Source organism: Psittacula echo (genome assembly GCF_963264785.1).
Source record: "Psittacula echo genome assembly, chromosome: 3".
Classification (NCBI taxonomy): domain Eukaryota; kingdom Metazoa; phylum Chordata; class Aves; order Psittaciformes; family Psittacidae; genus Psittacula; species Psittacula echo.
In genome coordinates, this window is record NC_137736.1 from 33,253,395 (window position 1) to 33,273,567 (window position 20,173).

The 20,173-nt window shown below is 42.0% G+C and overlaps 1 protein-coding gene across 1 annotated transcript in view; it reads left to right on the top strand.

Annotated features, from left to right (window-relative positions):
* Positions 1-13,879, top strand: part of PCP4 (Purkinje cell protein 4) — a gene marked incomplete at both ends in the record, with an annotated part of 54,877 nt that extends 40,998 nt beyond the window's left edge. The window contains one exon of the mRNA XM_080613503.1: positions 13,752-13,879. Within this exon, the coding sequence (XP_080469629.1) occupies positions 13,752-13,879 (128 nt within the window). The remainder of the gene's footprint in view (positions 1-13,751) is intronic.
* Between the last annotated feature and the right edge of the window lie 6,294 nt (positions 13,880-20,173).

The window sequence follows — 20,173 nt, forward strand, 5'->3', positions numbered from 1 at the left end:
GTGTTCAATGGAGGCATGGTAAACTCAATTTAATGATTCTGTTCAGGTAACAGCCCAAGCATGTTCGGTTAACAGCCCAAGCAAAAGAAAACAGTGGAAATTTCCTAGAACCCACCTGCAACAGAATTTCTTTGCTTCATGATGGAAATCTCCATCTGCTTTTAGGAGTCAGAGACATGAAAATTTTGTACCTTTAGTGAGAGAATTTCTCTATAAAGAACATACAGTAAGACTAGTGGCCAGACTGCATCAATCCAGCACTGCATCTGGTTGCACTTGTGAATGCTGATGCACAAGTTATAAAGCAAATTGATGCAGGACCACGTAAGATCTTCTGGGGGGCTGAGTCTCAGTATGTGATGTCCATGAGATTATGCTGGTCTCTGCTCAGATTGTGACTGAACTACCTTGCAGCTGCTCTAGAAGCCTAGGTTTTATATCCATCACATCTCTGGGGCTCAGCTGATGGGATTTGTTTGGTTTTGTGGAGGGGTGGCAAACTTCCTTTTGCCAAATGCACTCCCAGAAGAATTTCTTAGAACACGATTGTTCATTTCAGCCTCTGGGCTGGATCAGGTACCCTGTGACAATTTTATTATGTCTCCAAAGGACTGCAGATGCTTCCCTGAGCATTTTTAACCTTACAAGCTCCACTTCTGTCTATAAGGCTTTGAGAATCGTCTCCACAAGCACACCCAAACTGGCATGTATTGCAAAATATTAAAAAAGCATGATATATATCTGTATTAAAGCACTGGCTTTTTCATGGAGGTATTATGCCAAAGTAATTAACCTATTACCAGCACAGAACAGTGCCTATTTTCATGCAAATAAAGGTTGCAGTGTTTGAATATAGGAAGTTGTTTGTTTCTTGCATTTATGCAGTAAAGTAAATGCTTCTTACAGAGAGCTTTCTTGGATGCCATGGGATAAGGCATAGAAGATACTGAAAATACAAGTGCTTTGCTTCAGAGTGTAATGTTGAATGGCAAAGATCAGTGCATGCACCTTATACTGTCCACTGCTGTGAGTGTGGTTAAATACTTTGTAATTAGAACCTGGTGGTGGATTTTGGAAGAGGAGACTCTCTCCTCACTGTGAAGCTTTCCAAGCTCTCATATAACAGTTTTTATTAAAGTTACTGTGAAAACTTAAAATAGCGTTCTCATTAGTTGCTAACAGAGCTCTGCTGGTATACAATGACGTCTAGAAACTGCACTTATTTTCCACTTTGAGGATGAGCAGGGCAGTATCTCACTCTTCATTTTCTTCATTTTGTGTGCATAGAGAAACACCTTCTGACTCCATACCACAATTCTTTTGATTGACTTCTTTCCATTTTTTGATTGACAGGTTTTCCTCTGTAACCTATGCCACCTTCTTCAGCTCATCTCACTTTGGCAGTGCGTGGATTTGAGCCCACTTTTCTGCTACTTCTGTGTGGCATATTGTGATCACTGCCATTTATCTGGGCTTATTCCCTAGCTACTCTTATAAATTGCAAAGGGCGGGGTGGGGGTAGCATTCCTATGAACACCTCTTTTTTGCATTTTCCTTACAAGGGCTCTCAGGTACTGTTGGTTGTCACACAATTAGAACAAATGCCAACTCATTTTCAGTCAGTCTCATAGCTGTCTAGAGCTATGAAGAGTTTTGAAGTGCTAGAGGCTACATTTCTATTAGAAATGGCTTGAATCAATAAGACTAATAGCTCTTTCATGCAAAAACCTAGGGTTTTCTCATCCACCCTCCCTGCAAGTAGGGTCCTTGCCAGGCTATGCAACCACAATAGCCAGGCAGTACCTGGCAGAGGCCTAGCTGGAGCAGTCCCAGCCATGCCTGTGGCTGTGCTGACTATTACATGCTCCAGTGAAGCCGTGGATGGTGCCTGAGGTATACCGTGGCCTTGGGTAGTGTGCTGGTGCAGCCGTAGCCTAGGAGGTACCCTTGAGGAAGTTCTTCTGTAGTTATTTTAAACTGTATTGCTGAAGTCACTTTTGCAAAGGTCATGGTACTGAGGGGCAGTGGAGGGGGAGAATTTATTGTTCTGCATTTGTAACCACATTAGGGTTCCCAGCTATGACTTGGAGTGCCTGAATGCTACCATAATAGGGAAGTAACTGATCATATATTAATCAAGCAGTTGACTAGCGAGTCAAGACGGCGGCTTGCTTCGTGTGCTGCTGAAATGCAGTTCTTTCCACGGTAGAGCAGCAAAGCTGTTTAAAGGCACAGTATTTACCGAGGAAGTGAGAATTGGAAATCGTACAGGAAATTAAAAACACATAGTAACAATTCTCATTTAAAACTTGGCTGGGACATTGGGGTTTGTAGGCTTGCAGCTGCAGAAAGACTCCCATAACCTTGGAATGAATTTATGAGAAGGATCATGGCACTCTGTCTTGGAGCAGAGGACTTAAGGCTGTGTGTTAGCCCTGCTGGTGTGGTATCATTCTACAGTGACGAAGGGACCTGATGTGCCAGCACTTGGTCCCAAACACCGTTTTCTTTTAGCTCCCAGAAGCTTTCACTGCATTTGCCAGTCAGCCTATTACTCTTCAGATGCAGCTTTAGCTATTATGAGATGAGATGGTAAAGCTAAGATGGTTATTTGAATTTCTTTTGTTCCCAGTTAAACTTCCACAAAGTTTGATCTCCACCTGGGGATGTGAATTATCACAAGAAGCCTCTAGTTTCATGCCCAGAACACCTCATAGATCCTAATAAGCAATTATGTACATATTTATGCATCAGTTACGCGTTTGTAAACCATTTAGAAGTCTGTGATATATTAATTATTTTGAAGATGGGCAATGATTGCTTAAATAATATTAACATTTTAATAAAAAGCATTATTTGTCTCTGTATTAATTGTTGAACAAAATCAACCCATTTGTAGTTAGATACAAATTATTTGAAAATACAATTTTTGTAAAGTGAATTTTGTTACTGTTCCTTTCAGTTTCATTATGTTACCCCATACATGATTTGGTGCTGTTTTATTTATCTAATATCAGAAATAGTATTGCTGCTTTCCAGCATTATTACAACCAGGAAAAAAATGATTAATCAGTAGCTTCAAATGCCTCATGCTGAAATAACATTTTTAAAATCATACAAGAACAGCCACTATTTTCTACAGCAAAACTAATATTTTATATTTGAAATAAAACCACTGCATTGCAAAAGTAAAGGTCAATTTGAAGAAGAAAGGATTCTTGTGCCTAATGAAGTCTTTTTCTTTATACCAAATTGTAATTTACAGTTGGATTGAAAGATGCTAATTCTTTTCTGGCTTGCTTTGAGTGATATTAAGGGGCCAGTTGGTGCAGCTCAGACAAAAATAGCTGTTACATTTAATCTGATCACTAATGATAACCTTTATTTCCCTTCACACTGTGCTTTTGAAGTCACAGGAGACTGCTGAGCTCCAGGGTTTGCTCTTCAGTTTCAGAGATGGTTGCTGTGTGGATGTTAGCACTTCTCCAGTGCCTAACCACCTTCAAATAACTGACCATGGAAAATGAGCACCTTTGTATAAACCCAAAACCTCTCACAGTGCTGACTACCTGCCTACTAACACTCAAACAAAACAGTCAGCCTTTGACCTTGGAAGGTGGCCCTTTAATGTCTGAGTTCATTATGAAGTGAAGAAGCAAGAACAAATGTACTGATGTAGTCCTTGTTACAAAATAAGTATCATCTCACCCTGCAGCATTTTTAATGAGAAACTATTTTGTTGTTCATAAACTAATTAGAGAAAAATTCTGTCCTTAAAAATAAAGTAGCTGAACATTTCAGTTGGATAAAACAGTCAGATAGTGATACCTTGTTGTGCAGGTATGGATAGGAAAAAGTAAATGACAGTACTTCTGTCTTGCACAGTCCCTCAGTCACTGCTAAGAGGACTGAAGGGATTGTGCCTCTTGTGTCTAAGGAGATGATGGAGCCACAAGACTGTCACATTGAGGTAATTCCAAAAAGGCCTGGTACTGCATTAGCATTATGCTAGCATGTTGGTAAAGCAAGTAATTACAAGACTCTCAGGAGTTCAGGTCTTTTGCAGATGGCCATCAAACTGAGATTAGCCAGTAATATCACAAGAACCAGCGGTTTTAAATTACTCTTACCAACCTAGGAAAGTTAGACCAAAATTTCATGGAGTTTTGTGTTGTGACATCAGAAGCATGCATATAGGAAAAGCAATGTCCAGGACGTTTGTGCCTAGACACTAACTCAGGAGACAGACAGAACTAACAGAAAGGCCAATATCCTGATGCAGTAAGCTCGTTCTAGGCAATGGGAATATTGCGTCACACCAGCAGTATCATAAAGGTCATAAAGGTCTGTCCTTCAACATGGGTAGGTACCAAGTTTTCATCAGTCCACTGTGCTATAACAGGCTCCTCAAACAACTAATTCTCTTTGGATCATTCCATCCCTGGAAGGGTGCCAAGGCAAAGTCCTCACAGAAGCCTGTCTCCCCAGACCACAGCAGCAAACTGGTATATACTAAGACAGTGAGGTTGCAAAACCAGGGCAATGCTCAGGTATCTGTGAGGTGCTTGGTCCTGATATCACAGAAAGCAACAAACTGTAGCTGCTGAGTTGATGATCTCAGAGAGGCCTCTACTTGACATTTTATTCAGCAGAAAAAAGTCTAGGAAATAAATAAAAGGAGGCAAGGTCAGGTTAAGGCTATCTTCTGCATGCCAATACTACCTTCCTTTCTTCTCCTGGGTTTGGGCAATGCCCACTCCTCCAATATTGCCATCTTTTCAGCTACCTTGTGAAGTGAGAATCTGCTGGGGAGCAGCAGAGTGACCAAAAGAAAGGCTCAGAGCCACCCTCCTGAGTAATGTGACTTGGCAGTGACTGAAGAGTTTTTACTGAGAAGTAGACTGCCTCCTTTATTCAGCCATAAGGTCAGTTATGGTGCTATTTTCTCTCACCTTGCAGAGCAGAAGTCTGAATTGACTTCCCTAGAGGAAGATGGGACCTTGTCTTTTACTTGCTCAGCCCTCACTTAAAAACAGAGAGAGAAGAATGGCCACTTCAAGTCTTGGCTTTCAAAACTGGTACTTGTAAGGAGTTAAATCTGGCCTCCATACATCTAAGCACCCATATGTTTTGTCTAGCTGGCTGGCTGCTTCCTGGAGTCTAGTCAGACTAAATGACTCTTCCTGTCACATAAAGATTAAGATAATGCTCCACATGAATGTCAACATCCATGAAATTCCTGCCCATTTTCGTCCTCTTTAATTAGGGACTGTTCTGCCTCATTGGACAGACTGGTGTAATAGCTTAGGATCAGAGTAGCATGAAGATTGTCACAGCTTGAATAATCATTTGAACAGTGGGAGGTAATGATCCTGCCTGAGGCAAAATACTGCTTCTGGCATGTTAAGGGGCACTGTGATTCTGTCCCAAACTTACTTTAGTCATTTTCCAAGTGCTGCAGTTTAGCCCCTGAAAACTGCAGTATTTTCACGAGTATATTCTTTCTTCAGTATAGTTCTGTAATTCCTGTTGGATGTGGGCCAAGTCAGCAGGGGTTGAAGGTAGCACTTAAGACATGAAATGCCAGTTAGAGGCACCATTAATACTGAATGTTTTTCTAGAAGAGGACAAGCAGTCTCTGTATCATCTAGAGGATGGAGACATTCTGAGAATAAAGCATGAATCCTCTTTTCCCCCATGCCCATCCCACCAGCTTTTGCTCTTCCTTGGACACTTTTAGGAAAGACTAGTCTGTTTAGCCTGTGTTCAAAGGTAACAAAAAAAGCTTTAGGCTTTTGGCCCATTGGAATAACCAGTGTTTTATTTTTTTCAGTGTTGTCACAATTCATTTTACTTTATAGTTGAAAGTAAATGAAAGAAATAGCTGAAGGCATATTTGTGGATAATTACATTTGCGCCACATTTCTTGAGAGTTTGCTGGGTAGATTGGTGTGTAAGATTTGATTGTTTTCCTTGTTACAAGCAGCTTAGTTATCCATCAAGTGTTTGCAATGTATTATGAGGCAATGTAGCAGGTTATAGAAACAGCATTCTAACATTTCTTCTGGAAATGGAATAAATAGATCTTTTTCAATTTCAAGGATGTGAAATGAGCTTTCAGGATATTAGATGTGGAAAACAGCCAATTAGATGCTGTTTCAGGCTCTCCTGCTAGAAGACTATTGCATACACTAAAGTAAAATCTGCAACCTGCAAGCTGTCTCAGTCTTTAGTCCTGCAAAGTAGTCTGTAGCACCAAGACTGGTGCTGGGTAATGAGGTGCTCTTTATGATGGTGGGACTCATCAAGCAGTTGATGTTGTGGTCCAAGGAGTCTGTCCACCACAACTCAGATTTGCCTGAATTGACACATGACCAGAGTCAGCCCCCATTAAACATGTGACTTTGAAAAACTCACAGAGTGCCAGAATTGTTATAGGGTTGTAAGGGACCTCTGGAGACCATCTGGTCCAACCTCCCTGCAAGGCAGGACCACCTAGAGCAGGTTGCACAGGAACGTGTGGACACAGGTTCTTCATGTCTCCAGAGAGGGAGACTCCACCACCCTCCTGGTCAGCCTGTAACCTCATCAGATCCTAGACTCATCAGATCCTGACACTGTAGACTCATCAGATCCTGGCCTTGTCTTACTGGCCGCCAGATCAGGGTGAGGAAGTTGACGAGGCCTTCTACAGGCAGCTGAGAGCGGCCTCACAGTCACAGGCCGTGGTCGTCGTGGGGGATTTTAACTTCCCTGATGTTTGCTGGAAGGACTACTCAGCAACCCAGCCACAGTCCAGGAGGTTCCTCCTGTGTATGGATGATAACTTCCTCATGCAAATGGTGGATGAGCCAACCAGGAGAGGAGCGCTGCTGGATCTCATCCTCACTAACAAGGAGGGTCTGGTCGAAGCAGTAAGGGTTGAGGGCTGCCTTGGTTGCAGCGACCACGAGATGGTGGAATTCAGGATCTTGTGTGCTAGGACCAGTACAATAGCAAGTAGAATTGCAACCCTGGACTTTAGCAAGGCAAACTTTTGCCTTTTCAAGCAATTGCTAGGGGAAATCCCATGGGCAAGGCTGCTTGAAGGTAAAGGGGCCCAAGATAGTTGGTTGACATTCAAGAATTGCTTATTCCGAGCTCAAGATCAGAGCATCCCGACATGTAGGAAGTCAAGGAAGAGGGCCAAGAGACCTGCGTGGCTAAATAAGGAACTGCTGGGTATGCTCAAGTGGAAGAGGAGAGTTTACAGGTCATGGAAGGAGGGGCTGGCCACTTGGGAGGAATATAAGGCTGCTGCTAGAGGATGTAGGAAGGCAGCTAGGATGGCTAAGGCCTCCTTAGAATTAAATCTGGTGAGAGGGGTCAAGGACAGCAGAAAGAGCTTTTTCAAATACATAGCTGATAAAACTAACACCAGAGGCAAGGTAGGCCCACTGGTGAACGGGATGGGTGCCCCGGTGACAGAAGATACAGAGATGGCAGAGTTATTGAATGCCTTCTTTGTCTCTGTCTACTCTGCCAGAGGCAGTCCTGAAGAGCCCTGTACCCCTGTGACTTCAGATGAAGCCAGGTCACTGGACCAGTTTGCCTTAGTCCATGAGGAATGGGTTAGAGACCAGTTGAGCAATCTGGACATCCATAAATCCATGGGTCCAGATGGGATGCACCCGCGGGTGCTGAGGGAACAGGCGGAAGTCATTGCTAGACCACTCTCCATCATCTTTACCAAGTCTTGGGAAACGGGAGAGGTGCCTGAGGACTGGAGGAAAGCAAATGTCACTCCAGTCTTCAAAAAGGGCAAGAAGGAGGACCCGGGTAACTATAGACCGGTCAGCCTCACCTCCATCCCTGGGAAAGTGATGGAACACCTTATCCTTGGTGCCATCTTAAGGCATGTCAAGGATAAGAGTGTTATGAGGGGCAGTCAACATGGCTTTACCAAGGGGAAGTCATGCTTGACCAACCTCATAGCCTTTTATGAGGAAATAACACGGTGGATGGATGATGGCAGAGCGGTGGATGTGGTCTACCTTGACTTCAGCAAAGCATTTGACACAGTCTCCCACAGCATCCTCATAGCTAAACTGAGGAAGTGTGGTCTGGATGATCAGGTGGTGAGGTGGACTGCGAACTGGCTGAAGGACAGAAGCCAGAGAGTTGTAGTCTATGGGGCGGAGTCTAGTTGGAAGCCTGTATCTAGTGGAGTGCCTCAAGGGTCAGTACTGGGACCAGTATTATTTGATATATTCATCAATGATTTAGATGAGGGAATTGAGTGTACTATCAGCAAGTTTGCTGATGACACTAAGCTGGGAGGAGTGGCTGACACGCCAGAAGGCTGTGCTGCCATCCAGCGGGACCTGGACAGGCTGGAGAGTTGGGCAGGGAGTAACTTGATGAAATATAACAAGGGAAAGTGTAGAGTCCTGCATCTGGGCAGGAACAACCCCAGGTTCCAGTATAGGTTGGGGAACGACCTGTTAGAGAGCAGTGTAGGGGAGAGGCACCTGGAGGTCCTAGTGGATGGCAGGATGACCATGAGCCAACACTGTGCCCTTGTGGCCAAGAAGGCCAATGGCATCCTGGGGTGTATGAGAAGGGGGGTGGTTAGTAGGTCGAGAGAGGTCCTCCTTCCCCTCTACTCTGCCCTGGTGAGACCGCATCTGGAATATTGTGTCCAGTTCTGGGCCCCTCAGTTCAAGAAGGACAGGGACCTGCTGGAGAGAGTCCAGCGCAGGGCAACTAAGATGATTAAGGGAGTGGAGCATCTGCCTTATGAGGAAAGGCTGAGGGAGCTGGGTCTCTATAGTTTGGAGAAGAGGAGACTGAGGCGTGACCTTATTAATGTATATAAATATATAAAGGGGGAGTGTCACGAGGATGGAGCCAGGCTCTTCTCAGTGGCAAACAATGATAGGACAAGGGGTAACGGGTACAAACTGGAACACAAGAGGTTCCACTTAAACTTGAGAAGAAACTTCTTCTCAGTGAGGGTGACGGAACACTGGAACAGGCTGCCCAGGGAGGTTGTGGAGTCTCCTTCTCTGGAGACATTCAAAACCCGCCTGGACACATTCCTGTGTAACCTTATCTAGGTGTTCCTGCTCTGGCAGGGGGATTGGACTAGATGATCTTTTGAGGTCCCTTCCAATCTCTAACATACTGTGATACTGTGATACTTGTTGTGGCCAGCCCATGACTGTTGGTGTTGAATTGTTCTAGTCACCTCTCCTGCTAGCAGTGATCAGAACCCAGAAGAGACAGGTATTGGCTCTCCTGGCTTGTCATGGCATGTTTGGAAGAGTGGTAGTAACTTTCTAGGAGAGGGAATTTGGATTAAGTATGAAGGAATCTTTCAGGGAAAGCCTTAAATCAGCTAAATGTAGTGAAAATGGTTAGGGGGTTTATTTTTTATGGTGCTAATGAAACCAAATCCTCACAGAAAGTGGAGAGTGCAGGCCAGTGCTTATCAACCCTTTCTGATTTCTGAATCCCTCCATATCACAAGTAGCTTATGAATTGAAGTTTGCTGGCAACATTCTTCTTCCTTCTAGTTTCCTCATGAAGGCCTGTGGTACTCAAGGGATCCTGACATACCCATGTGGAAGAAGTCTGCACATTAGAAAGCACAGATACCAACAAAAGCGTGTGTGTGACTGAGGATGAGGAAAGAATCCAGATCTACTTTTATTGCTATATAAAGGTAGCTTAGAAGAAGGTAGCTTATTATCAGACATAATGGTTAGCCTCCATCAGTAGGAATGAAAAAAGCAAGTCCAAGAGTAAAGGCCTGTGTGAGTGTTTGTCTATGCTCTGGCCTACTGAGAATGAAAATTTCCTGGGTTTTCAGATTGCTTCCAACCTAGTGATCCCTTGTGAAAGGAGAGCTGAAAGTGAGAGACAGTGAATGAAAGAGGGACGTTTCTATGGACTTGCTTTCGGTTCTCTGTGTAACTTTCTTTATTTGAGCATTTAAACTTAAAGCCTGCATGTTTGAGATATACAATGCGTGGCATAGTTGCATATAAATCAGGAAGGGTGCAAAACGCTTTCAATGTTGGCGTAGTGAAGTCATATCTAGTCTGTTCAGGTCCTGAACACTCGCTGGGTTTTCACTGTAATTAACTGGGTTAATTCTTAGTTCATAGAATTACAGAATCGTAGAATGGTTTGGTTTGAAAGGGTCATTAAAGATCACTTCGTTCCAACACCCCTGCCACGGGGTATAGGAACTCATGCTCTTAACTCTAACTAACCAGTAAAACAAAACAGTGTAGTCAGCAGGGTGTAATCTTTTAGGCTATTTTTAGTAAAGCAACTCAAGGTAAAAGCTGAGGTCTTTTTCCCTTTGCATAGACAAAGCCAAAGAAGACACACTACTTAATTCTCTTTCCAGATTGACAATCCATCTTTAAAGTATCTGTGTTGCGACACTTGTGACATCAATAGAAAATGTTTTAGGGAGAACTCTGAGAAAATCCACTCCCAAAATTTAGGAAATACCCTATCCAACTCTTTGCAGTTAAATGCAGGACTTAAACTCTTTAAGCAAATATGTCTGTATTTCTATATATTTATTGATAAATATTCTCTCTGTATATTCTCTATATATTCCAATTCAGATATTCCATACATGTATATCAAAAGAGAAAGAAAACACAGGTATATCATATAAATTATATATAGATGATATACATATTGTTTTATAATGCACATTATGCATATATGTGTAATTATATCTATATTTCTATACCATCTATAAGCTAATAATGAATGTTATGGCCCATCTGAACACTTCTGATTTCTTAATCTACAAGTCTAAGTCATGGCTGAAAACTTCTCATCCTACCATTTCTCCTTAGTGATGGGAAAAAGAGAGAAACAGAAGGAGTTCATAAGGAATTTTAGTTTTGATTTCAACAAAAATGAATTGAAAATAAAAGGAAGTCAGATCTTAAGATACTGTAAATTATTGTACAAATTTTACAATACAAATTTTAAAATCAAAAAATTGATTTTAAGGCAGTGATGATGATTCAAATCAAGCAAAGATTAATTGGCCTGGAAATTTTAGAGAAAAATTATACTAAATACTGGGTTTTCTTAAGTCTCTAAAATCTTAACGTAAGATTGCTGAGTCACTACTGCAAGTTAACATACTGCTAAGACTTGGCTGTAATAAGAAATGAGTTGTACAAGCCAGATTTCAGGAGGTATAAAACAAATTGTGTCTGCTCATTCATTCATCAGGTTTTCTTTATTGACATTTCCAAGGGACAGTAGCTTATATACTGAAAAGGTAGTATGGATGTTCTGTTTTCTACTGTTAAGACTGACAGCTGTTTCTAGTGAGTGGCTAGGGAGGAACCTAAAACTCAGACTGTTACAACAAAAATGAAAATCATCAAACAATGAGAAGACATTTGCCTCATCAATTTGAAAGCTGATTTAATGCTTATTATTAATATAGATGTTTTAATAAAATATTTCTCCATAAGAAAAAAGGGTGTTTCTCTATAAGTGATGCTCTTCTCTTTAGAATAAATTAATAGGACCCTATTAATAGAGGAGAGATCCTAACATATGGACAAGGGAAACAGGTTTTATTTTCTTATTACTGATACCACAAAGTGGTTGCTATTAGAGCTGACTGATCAAGCTGTTGATTTTTTTTTTTTTCCACTCAGATATTTCAAATCGAAAGTCTGTATTTACATGGAATTTTCTGACTGAAAATTTTTATTATTTTTTACAGAATGATTTGTTCGCTTTAACCCATAAATACCAAATCAAAATCAGTCCCACAAAGTATCAACCAAATGGCACTAAGTGATTTTGAAAATGATAATTTCTTTTGAAATTTGATTAAGAAAAAAAAAAAATCTCAGTTTCTTTGCTGTGTGCACAGCGATGTGGAGAAGATGGTATCTGGCCATAGGAAAATTTTCATAAAGCCTTGTGTTACAGCTATTATTTAGGAACTGGTACAGAAATTTCTGTTTCTTTAACAAGCCACTCAAAGTTTCAGTAGATAACAAAAGCTTTAATGGGAGATTTTCAGAAATTCAGAAATTCATTTTCTGCTTGTCTGTATCAACAATTTGTGAGCATAAGGAAGTAATTTTCAACCTTCACCTCCCTTTCCCCAAAAAAAATAAAGCAGTAATTTTATTACTGTACTTAAGGTCGTTGTGTTGCTTGAATAGTTAACACAAACTGTGCAGATTCTAGGATTTAATGGCTTTGGAAGTGTGATGTATTGTTAGTACAATTCATTTTCTTCCATAAAATCTTTGCTTTGATAACCTACCTTTTCTTTACACTACATAATCAAAGTTCTGGTAAGCTTCCAAGCTGTTCTTCCCCTCCAGACTTTCTCTTTCTTCTTACATTTTCATCTTTCTTTTTAAATGTTCTTCTAAGTAAAATATTCAGTGAGCTTTTCGTTTATGTTAACATAGCTGCATTTTTTTCATTATTGTATTTAAAATAAAATCAGTATGATATATGCCAAAACCTTCCCTTTAAATATTTGCCCAGTTTAAAATGGATTCTGGTCATGGAAAATGGACACAAAAATCAAGTTCTGAATAAGAACAAGTAAAGGCAAGAAATACTTCAAGATTCATATTAAGCTCATGTAACGGTATCTGTGTTTTCTAGTGGAAAGGAAAGAGTGAGTGAGGACAAAGTTTCTTTTCATTTTAAAATATATTGAAAGCATTTCCCCCGACTTACATTAACAGTACTTGGGGATGAGCATCCCAGAGGTAGTCATCTCAAGAATAAAAAGCAAAGTGGTTCAAAATGGGTGAATTCCCACAGCTATTTTAAGCAGAGCTGTCTGCAGACTCCTGGCATGACGTTCACTACAAGAATTATATAAGTGGCTTTAACAAACAAGCTTCTAGAGGAGAGAAACTCAGTGGTATGATGAGGTCAGTGGAGTAAATATGTGTTCTGACTTTGTTAGTCCAGGTAGATTAGGGTTATCTTTGCAATGAGGCAGGAGTTTTCCCAGGCCTGCACTTTTAACACAAAGGTGGGTGAAATAAATTCAGCAAAGTCAGCTGGGTTGTCAGTGTGGAGACTGAATGCAGTTGAATGAAAAGATGTGGACTGCTAATAAAGGAGGGTAAAAAGCCAAGGACTGAGGATGAAGGGCTACAGCAGAGCCTGGAGAGATGTGAGGGAAGCAGCACAGCGACGGAGAGATTGGACGTAAATGATTCAAAGGGGAAGTGGTATGTGTTGAAAGGAATGAGGCAGGAAACAAGTGAAAGGATGGATATTTGCCTTAGGAAGTATTATCTTTTCCTCTAATGGAGGAGGATTGATAGGAACAGGGTCTTAATCCCTACTTTAAAATATTTTAAGGTGCCTTTTAGAGTAAATATAAGGATATGAATAACTTCCACCTGCAGGGTACCACAGGAGGGTCACTCTGTTAGCTCCCCGGGCCCGAGAGGATTTGCTCAGACATCAGGGTGATGCTCAGTGACTGCCGAGCACCATTTGGATGTCACTCCTCGGTGCCTAGTTACCAATTGTCTGTCACAGACTCTGCCATTGGGAGTGTGTTGGGGGATTTGATCAGCTGTGTCCCAAGTTCTTTTTTCTGAATATGTTCCACATCATCATGGCTGTGTCTGTGAAGGAGAGAGGGGCAGAGATTTTCACCTGTGCTGGCCAGTGATAATCACTGTTTGAAAAAACTGTTGATGTTTCCTTTTGTTTTCTTTGAGCAGATGGGCAGAAGAAGGTTCAAGAGGAATTTGACATAGACATGGACGCGCCAGAGACAGAGCGGGCGGCTGTGGCGATACAGTCCCAGTTCAGAAAGTTCCAGAAGAAAAAAGCGGGGTCCCAGTCTTAGTAGCTACCTCACAGCTTAAAACAAAGTAATCTGAAATGATTTATCAAGAAAATCAGAAATAACACAAAGATGCATGTACAGAAATTATCAGTATTTAAACCCCCATTGGCAGATAACAAACTGCAAACTTGTGTGTGACTTCATCCCAGATGTTTCACTCCCATTATCCTCTGTAACTCACCACTTTACTTGATGTTGTAATAAAAAGTTAGGGTGAAGTAATTAAAGTGTCTGCCTTCATCTGTCTTTTCATATTAATCCTGCAACCACAGCATTACAAATGAGCCCAGCCCAGATGCCTGTTTTCACGTAAAGCTTGGAGACATAAACAACACCGTATGTTACAAGGTTGTTGCTGAGGGATAAGAGCGTGCATCTCAGCCCAGCTTACCTCATTTGGAGAATTCCAGCTGCCAGCCAAATGTGACAATGAAATTACTTTCTTGTAATGAGCTGAAAGTAAAAAGTTGCAGACAGAAGCTGGCATGAGGGGAAGAGGTGTAGGAAGCACTGAGCAGTCTATTTTTGTCTAGTGATTATGCCAATAAAGTGGCTTAAGTGGGGAAATTGTCCCTATCCTTCTTCTTTGCATGGTAACGTTCAGAATTACCCAGCTTGGACCACATTGATTGTTATGGAAAACCAGAAATCAGACACAAAATACAAAACCCAATGCCAGAAACCTTTGGAAATTTGGGGGTTTTTTTGTTTGTTTTTTTTTTTTATTTTTTTATTTGTAAAAATAGAAATTGACCCTCCAAATGCTGATACAGCTTTTCACTCTCTATATAATCAATAGCTATTTCTATGCCATCTCTCTCATCTTATTTTCAGTTTTTTATGAGTAAATCATAACAGAATCCCTGTATCCATTTGTTCTGGATTCAACATTATATAAGCCCTCATTTTATCATTGTATTAACCCAGTTTCTAATTAACAGAATGCATCCACAACAATGTCTTTCTTATACTGGGAAGCATTTCTATTTTCTCCCTGTTGTAAAAGAGGAACAGACCAGTTTCAGACTAAATCTAAGTAAAGATCTTGCCTGGCTTCAGACCTGATCAGGAATTGGCTGCATGTATAGTGCATGGTTTAAACAGGTACCTTATACTCAGAAAAAGGAGCTATTCAGATTGAGCAAGCGGACACACGCTACACAGAGATGTATCAAAAAAATCTCATCCTCTTCTTGGCTTCATCAGAAGATTTAGAGGTTTCAGCAGGCATCTTTTTCTCTGGGGAAATCAGAGAGAGAAGCGTTTTCTGAAGACCGGTGTTTGCAGTGGTTCTCCAAGAAGGAAGTGTGAGCCTCACCTCCAGGCTGACAGATGCAGGCATGCTGAGTAGGGACAGCCTGCCTGCCTGCCTGCCTTTAACTGGGCAGCCTGGAGCTGGAACTCCTTCAGCTGTGAGAGATGCAGGTATAACTCCCAGCTTTGCCTAAAAGAATTCATTTCTTTCTCTCCCACCTTCCACAGAAGTATTCTGATCATCAGGGTAAAGGACACATGTATTGTTAGTGCCCTTGTGTGAAACAGCTGCAACCAAGGGGTAATAGTACAGGGAAGGAAGAGTCTCACCCTGGTGGCAGTCTCTTCCCATGAGAGCCCACCATAGTACTGAAGGGGTGTACAGCTGTGAGAGCAACAGGACTACAGAGGGAAGGCCCTCAGCCTTACATAGGTGCTGGGCAACAATTTAGTGAGGAGCCAAAACCTGATGGTGGTGATAGGAGCCCTGGGGCTGTGCTGGTTAGGAAGAGCCCTCAGAGATGTTGAGCAGAGGAAACCTTATGGATCCTGTGGGTAATGCAGAAAGCCAATGCAGAGACCTGTGAGGTACTTAATGAGCACAGCAAGACTGGATGGGAATAAGCAGGGCTCTTTAGACCTTAGTTTCAGGATAAATATCTAAATGCTGCCCAGACCCTGCCTTAGGCACCTGTGTCTGGGCCAGGTCCCGATCCTATGTATGTCATACTCACACTTCACCTGCAAAGTCAGAATTCTCCAAGCTGCTGCTCAGCGCTTTCCCTCTAAGAGCACATTTTAGCAGCACTGTTTCTGTGCATTTAGGATTTTCACAAATAAACCCCAAATAACACTGCTGCTGTGCTCCAAGTGTGGTTTGTGGAGGCATGGATTCCTCACTTGCCTTTCACAGAGACTGCTCACCATATAATAATTACCTTGGCATAATAATTTAAAAATTGTAATGGGTTTGGATTGTGTTGGTGCCATTTTGTTTAGATGAACATATATCTGTAATAAAGGACTGCATCTGTGTTCTGCATTATGTCATTTGAAATAGCATGAGCTCTGTAATGGCTACTTAATTGAATAAAAACTATGGGTAAGAACTAGGCTTTTATATTTGATCTGACATTCCTTGGTCTTCAATTTCCTACACAATGGGAATAATCATATGTTTAGGACACAGAGAAAACAATTACATTATTGAAGCACAGCAACAAGGGCTGTTAGTAAATGAATTATGGCTCTTTCGGCAGCAGGGCTATTCTTTAATGTGAGGTTCACAGTGCACCTTTTACACACACAGCTTTAATATACAGTGAAACATAATGAGGAAACAGTGAACTGGCATGGAATTTGGATTAATTGTGCCTGCCCTTGTCAGAAAATTTCCATTGTATGAAAATGGGTTTGCATCACAGGTTCATGTTCCTGGGAGAGGAGAGCTTTCTCCATCCTAGTTGCTTTTTATTGATCCTTTGGTCATATCTAAGGTGACAGGTTTTAATTTCCTTCCTTATCACTAACTCATGCTTTTCAAACGCCTTTCTGGATGCTGCCGAGGTGAGGAAGAGTTTGATTCAAACAGGAACTTCATTATGATGTGCAAAAGAGGACACTTAAACATTCTAGGTGTTATTATGGGTCTTTTAACTTCCAGACACTCACTGAACCCTGTAGTTAACTGGTACTCCTAGCTGGTACCAAGCCATAGAAAGAAACATTTAAGTTAGGTTGATATCTGTGCTGATAAACTGAAAGTTCCCATAGGTGACATGAAAGATTATTCAGAGCAGTTGATTTTGCAGAGAAGAGGGTTATCACTCCCACCGCATACGCCCACACCCTCCCCAGACACATCCATACTGCTTCTGCTCCAAATTACTGTCAGATTATCCCAGAAGAGAATAACCTACAGCTGACTGATCAGAACAATTGCCTGAGTCTTAGAAATCTTTTTTTCACATCATTGCCTGGACCATAAAATAACCTGTAGAAGTAAACATCAAAGGAGACTATTAGGAGTAAAGAAACGACATCAGACTGCACAAGCTAGGTATGCTTGTGCATTCTGAGGAAATGAGGAAAGCAGTAAAGGAAATGAATTGTATCAAGTTAAACAGACAAAGACAAGCCGAAGCCAACCTGTGGTTTGATGAAAGTACAGAATTATAAATGAAACTCACTCCTCAGACTGGTAGCCTACTGAAGAATTGTGGGGATGTGGGGAAGCAGAGGTCTTGCAGAAAGTAGAACTGAATCTTGCGTTAATGCCCAGAGCAGGATCTCACAACACCAGCCTCTTTTGCAATACACCAGCCTGAGGAGTTCATTGCAGAACTGAAATATGAGTAGAAGAGAATGGAATAAGCTGGCAAAATTAGTAACAGCAGATTGCCAGGATTGGATCACCTGTGTATTGTAGAGAAGCTCAGATACCCAGTGGCCACCTTGTTCAACCCATTGCTTGTGGTGGCCTAAATTCCAGAGGAATAGGGCAAATCAGTAACTTATTCTAGAAAATGTTCTGGGAGTATTCCAAGATTTACAAAGACTGTCTTCATTAGGTAGCTCGAGAGAAACTATGATATGACATAATACAACCGTAATACATCAACGCCAGCCTGACAGCAGCTGTGATTCACAAATCTGACAGCAGTTGCTAATGGAGTAAACAGGTGGGTAATGGTAACCCAGGTGTATCCGGATTTTTAAGGATTTTTGGCAGGACTCTTGTGAATGGCTCTTAGAGAAGCTAAACAGTCAGGGAACAAATGGTTAGGTCCTCTTACAGAAAAACACCTAGTTACGAAACAGTAGCCAGAAGGGTGGGAATGGCATGTCTGGTTCTCACAGAAGCGGGGTGTCACTAGTGGGACTCCAATGGCATCTATGTTGTGCAACCATATTAAAAATCACCTGAAAAGAGGGATGATGAAACATCAGGTGACAAATTGTTATATGGGTGCTTTCTACATAAAAATCCCATTCTTTGCTCCTTAGTTTTACAGAAGGGGTCAGTCCCTCCGCATATCCCAGTGACCATCCCAGGGAGGAGGGAGGGATGCAGATAGCTTCTGGTCATGTGTGTGAAGGTCAGAGGACTCAAGGAAACAAGTGACATTTCCCTCTCCTGGCTTATTTGCCCTCAGTCACCTGAGCTGGAATACAGCACAGCTCAGTGCTGCCCCAGGGAAGTGGTGGATTCCCAACACTGGCTGCTTTTAAAATTTGCCTGGACAGGATGCTGGGATATCTAGTGTAGGTCAGCTTTGCCGTGAAAGGTTTGACAAGAAGATCCTTGAGGTCTTCCAGTCCGGTATTCTATGATTCAATACTGTGCTTTGAGCCCAAGAAATTGGCAGGATTCGCCAGGTGGATCCAGGGTGAGTGCAGCAGGGTTCCTTATGACAGAGTGTGCCTATGGGGCTGCTCGCTGGAACTGGTGTCAGCAGCAGCTCTGTCATCTGCTGCACTCCTGGTGCAATGCCTCAGCTTGCAGCTTGCTAGAAGTTGCTCTAAAGCACCCTGACGGAGCACAGCAACCCAAATATGTCAGTGAAGGCATCTGCCTGAGCACACAGTGGAGGTGGATGGCTGGAAGGGGATCCTCTGAGCAGCAGAGGAGCACAGCTGGGAAGGGAAAGCGCTGCTGAAACTTACTGAGCCATCTGAAGGAGATTTCTCTTCAGCTCAGGTAATTGACTTCTGGCAGCCGACCTGTTTCAGGGCTTATGCCTCAAACAAGTACAAGCTGTCTGGCATGAAACTTGTCACTGCCAGGAGGTGTTTATGCAGCCCAGTGAACCCTATCTGTCATCTGGCGTTTCCCAGACACTGGTCCAAACCCCATTGGATCCTGAGGAAAGGCGCAGCAGAGCTGGGGCATTGCCAGCTGCCATGGTTCCTGTTCCCCTGCCTCAGAAGGCCAGCTGGAGCATGTCATGGTTTTGCCTTCATGAAAACCAAATCTTGAGCGGTGTGTGGAAGAGCAAGGACATGAAACCAAGGTGGTATAACAGCTTGTGTTTGGGACATGGCTGCGGCACACATCTAGCCTTCAGTGGTGGTGCTCTGATGAAGGAGTAACCAGAGGCCTCTGCGTCTGAGAGGCGTCTTAGGTGCCCTCTACTACCCTCAGCCATTACCTGCCAGCTCCCGTTTTAGACCTGGCAGCTGACTGTGGAAACTTCCAAAATGAAGAACCAGCAGTTTGGCTGGGATTTTATTTTGAAGGCCAATGTGGAGTAGAGAGCTTAATGTTTCTTTAAGACCCACAGGCTAGCAGATGTCTTGCTTCAGCAGGCAGAAGCTTCCTAAGGTGTCTACTGGCAGTCAGCAGTTTGCTGTGATGCTGCAAGAGATGCTCTGATTCTTGTATCATCTCAGTGCCATAATGTATGGCACTGCAGAAATGCCTTCATATCCATTACTGACCATTTACCATTCACCTCATTTTGACCTGACCTTAAATCTTTTTGAATGTGGTTATCACAAGCTTGAGGTCACTGGACAGGCCTGGACTGATTATTTACTTGCAAATAGTATGGCAAACCTCAGATTTTAATTATGGTTTAACCTAAATTAAATATTCTTTGTTTTTCAGTATCAGCTCTGTACACATGTTCAAAACCTGATTACAAAAAAAAGAGAGCGTATTACTGGATTAAATTAATATTTAGACATCTATCTCCTGTACATATTTAAATGCAGATATCCTTTCCAGTCTGAAATCAGGAGGCTTGTGTTGATCTATATGATCAAGACAATCCTCTTAGCGAAAAGATCAAGGAACTTACCTTACAAAAAGATGCCATGCCACTTCTAGTCCATTAAAGTCTAGTCAGGAATGGGTTATTTAGCCCAACTCTTCAAATGTGGCAGTGCTTTTTGCTTATTTTTTTTAATCCCTAAAGTCTCCCTGACAGATGGTCTCCTGCCTTTTAGTATCTCTAGTGATGGTGAGGCTAAAACCTTCCTTGGCAGCTTGCTCTACGGCTGAACTTTTCTTAAAGCTGTAAAGGTTGGTTTGTACTT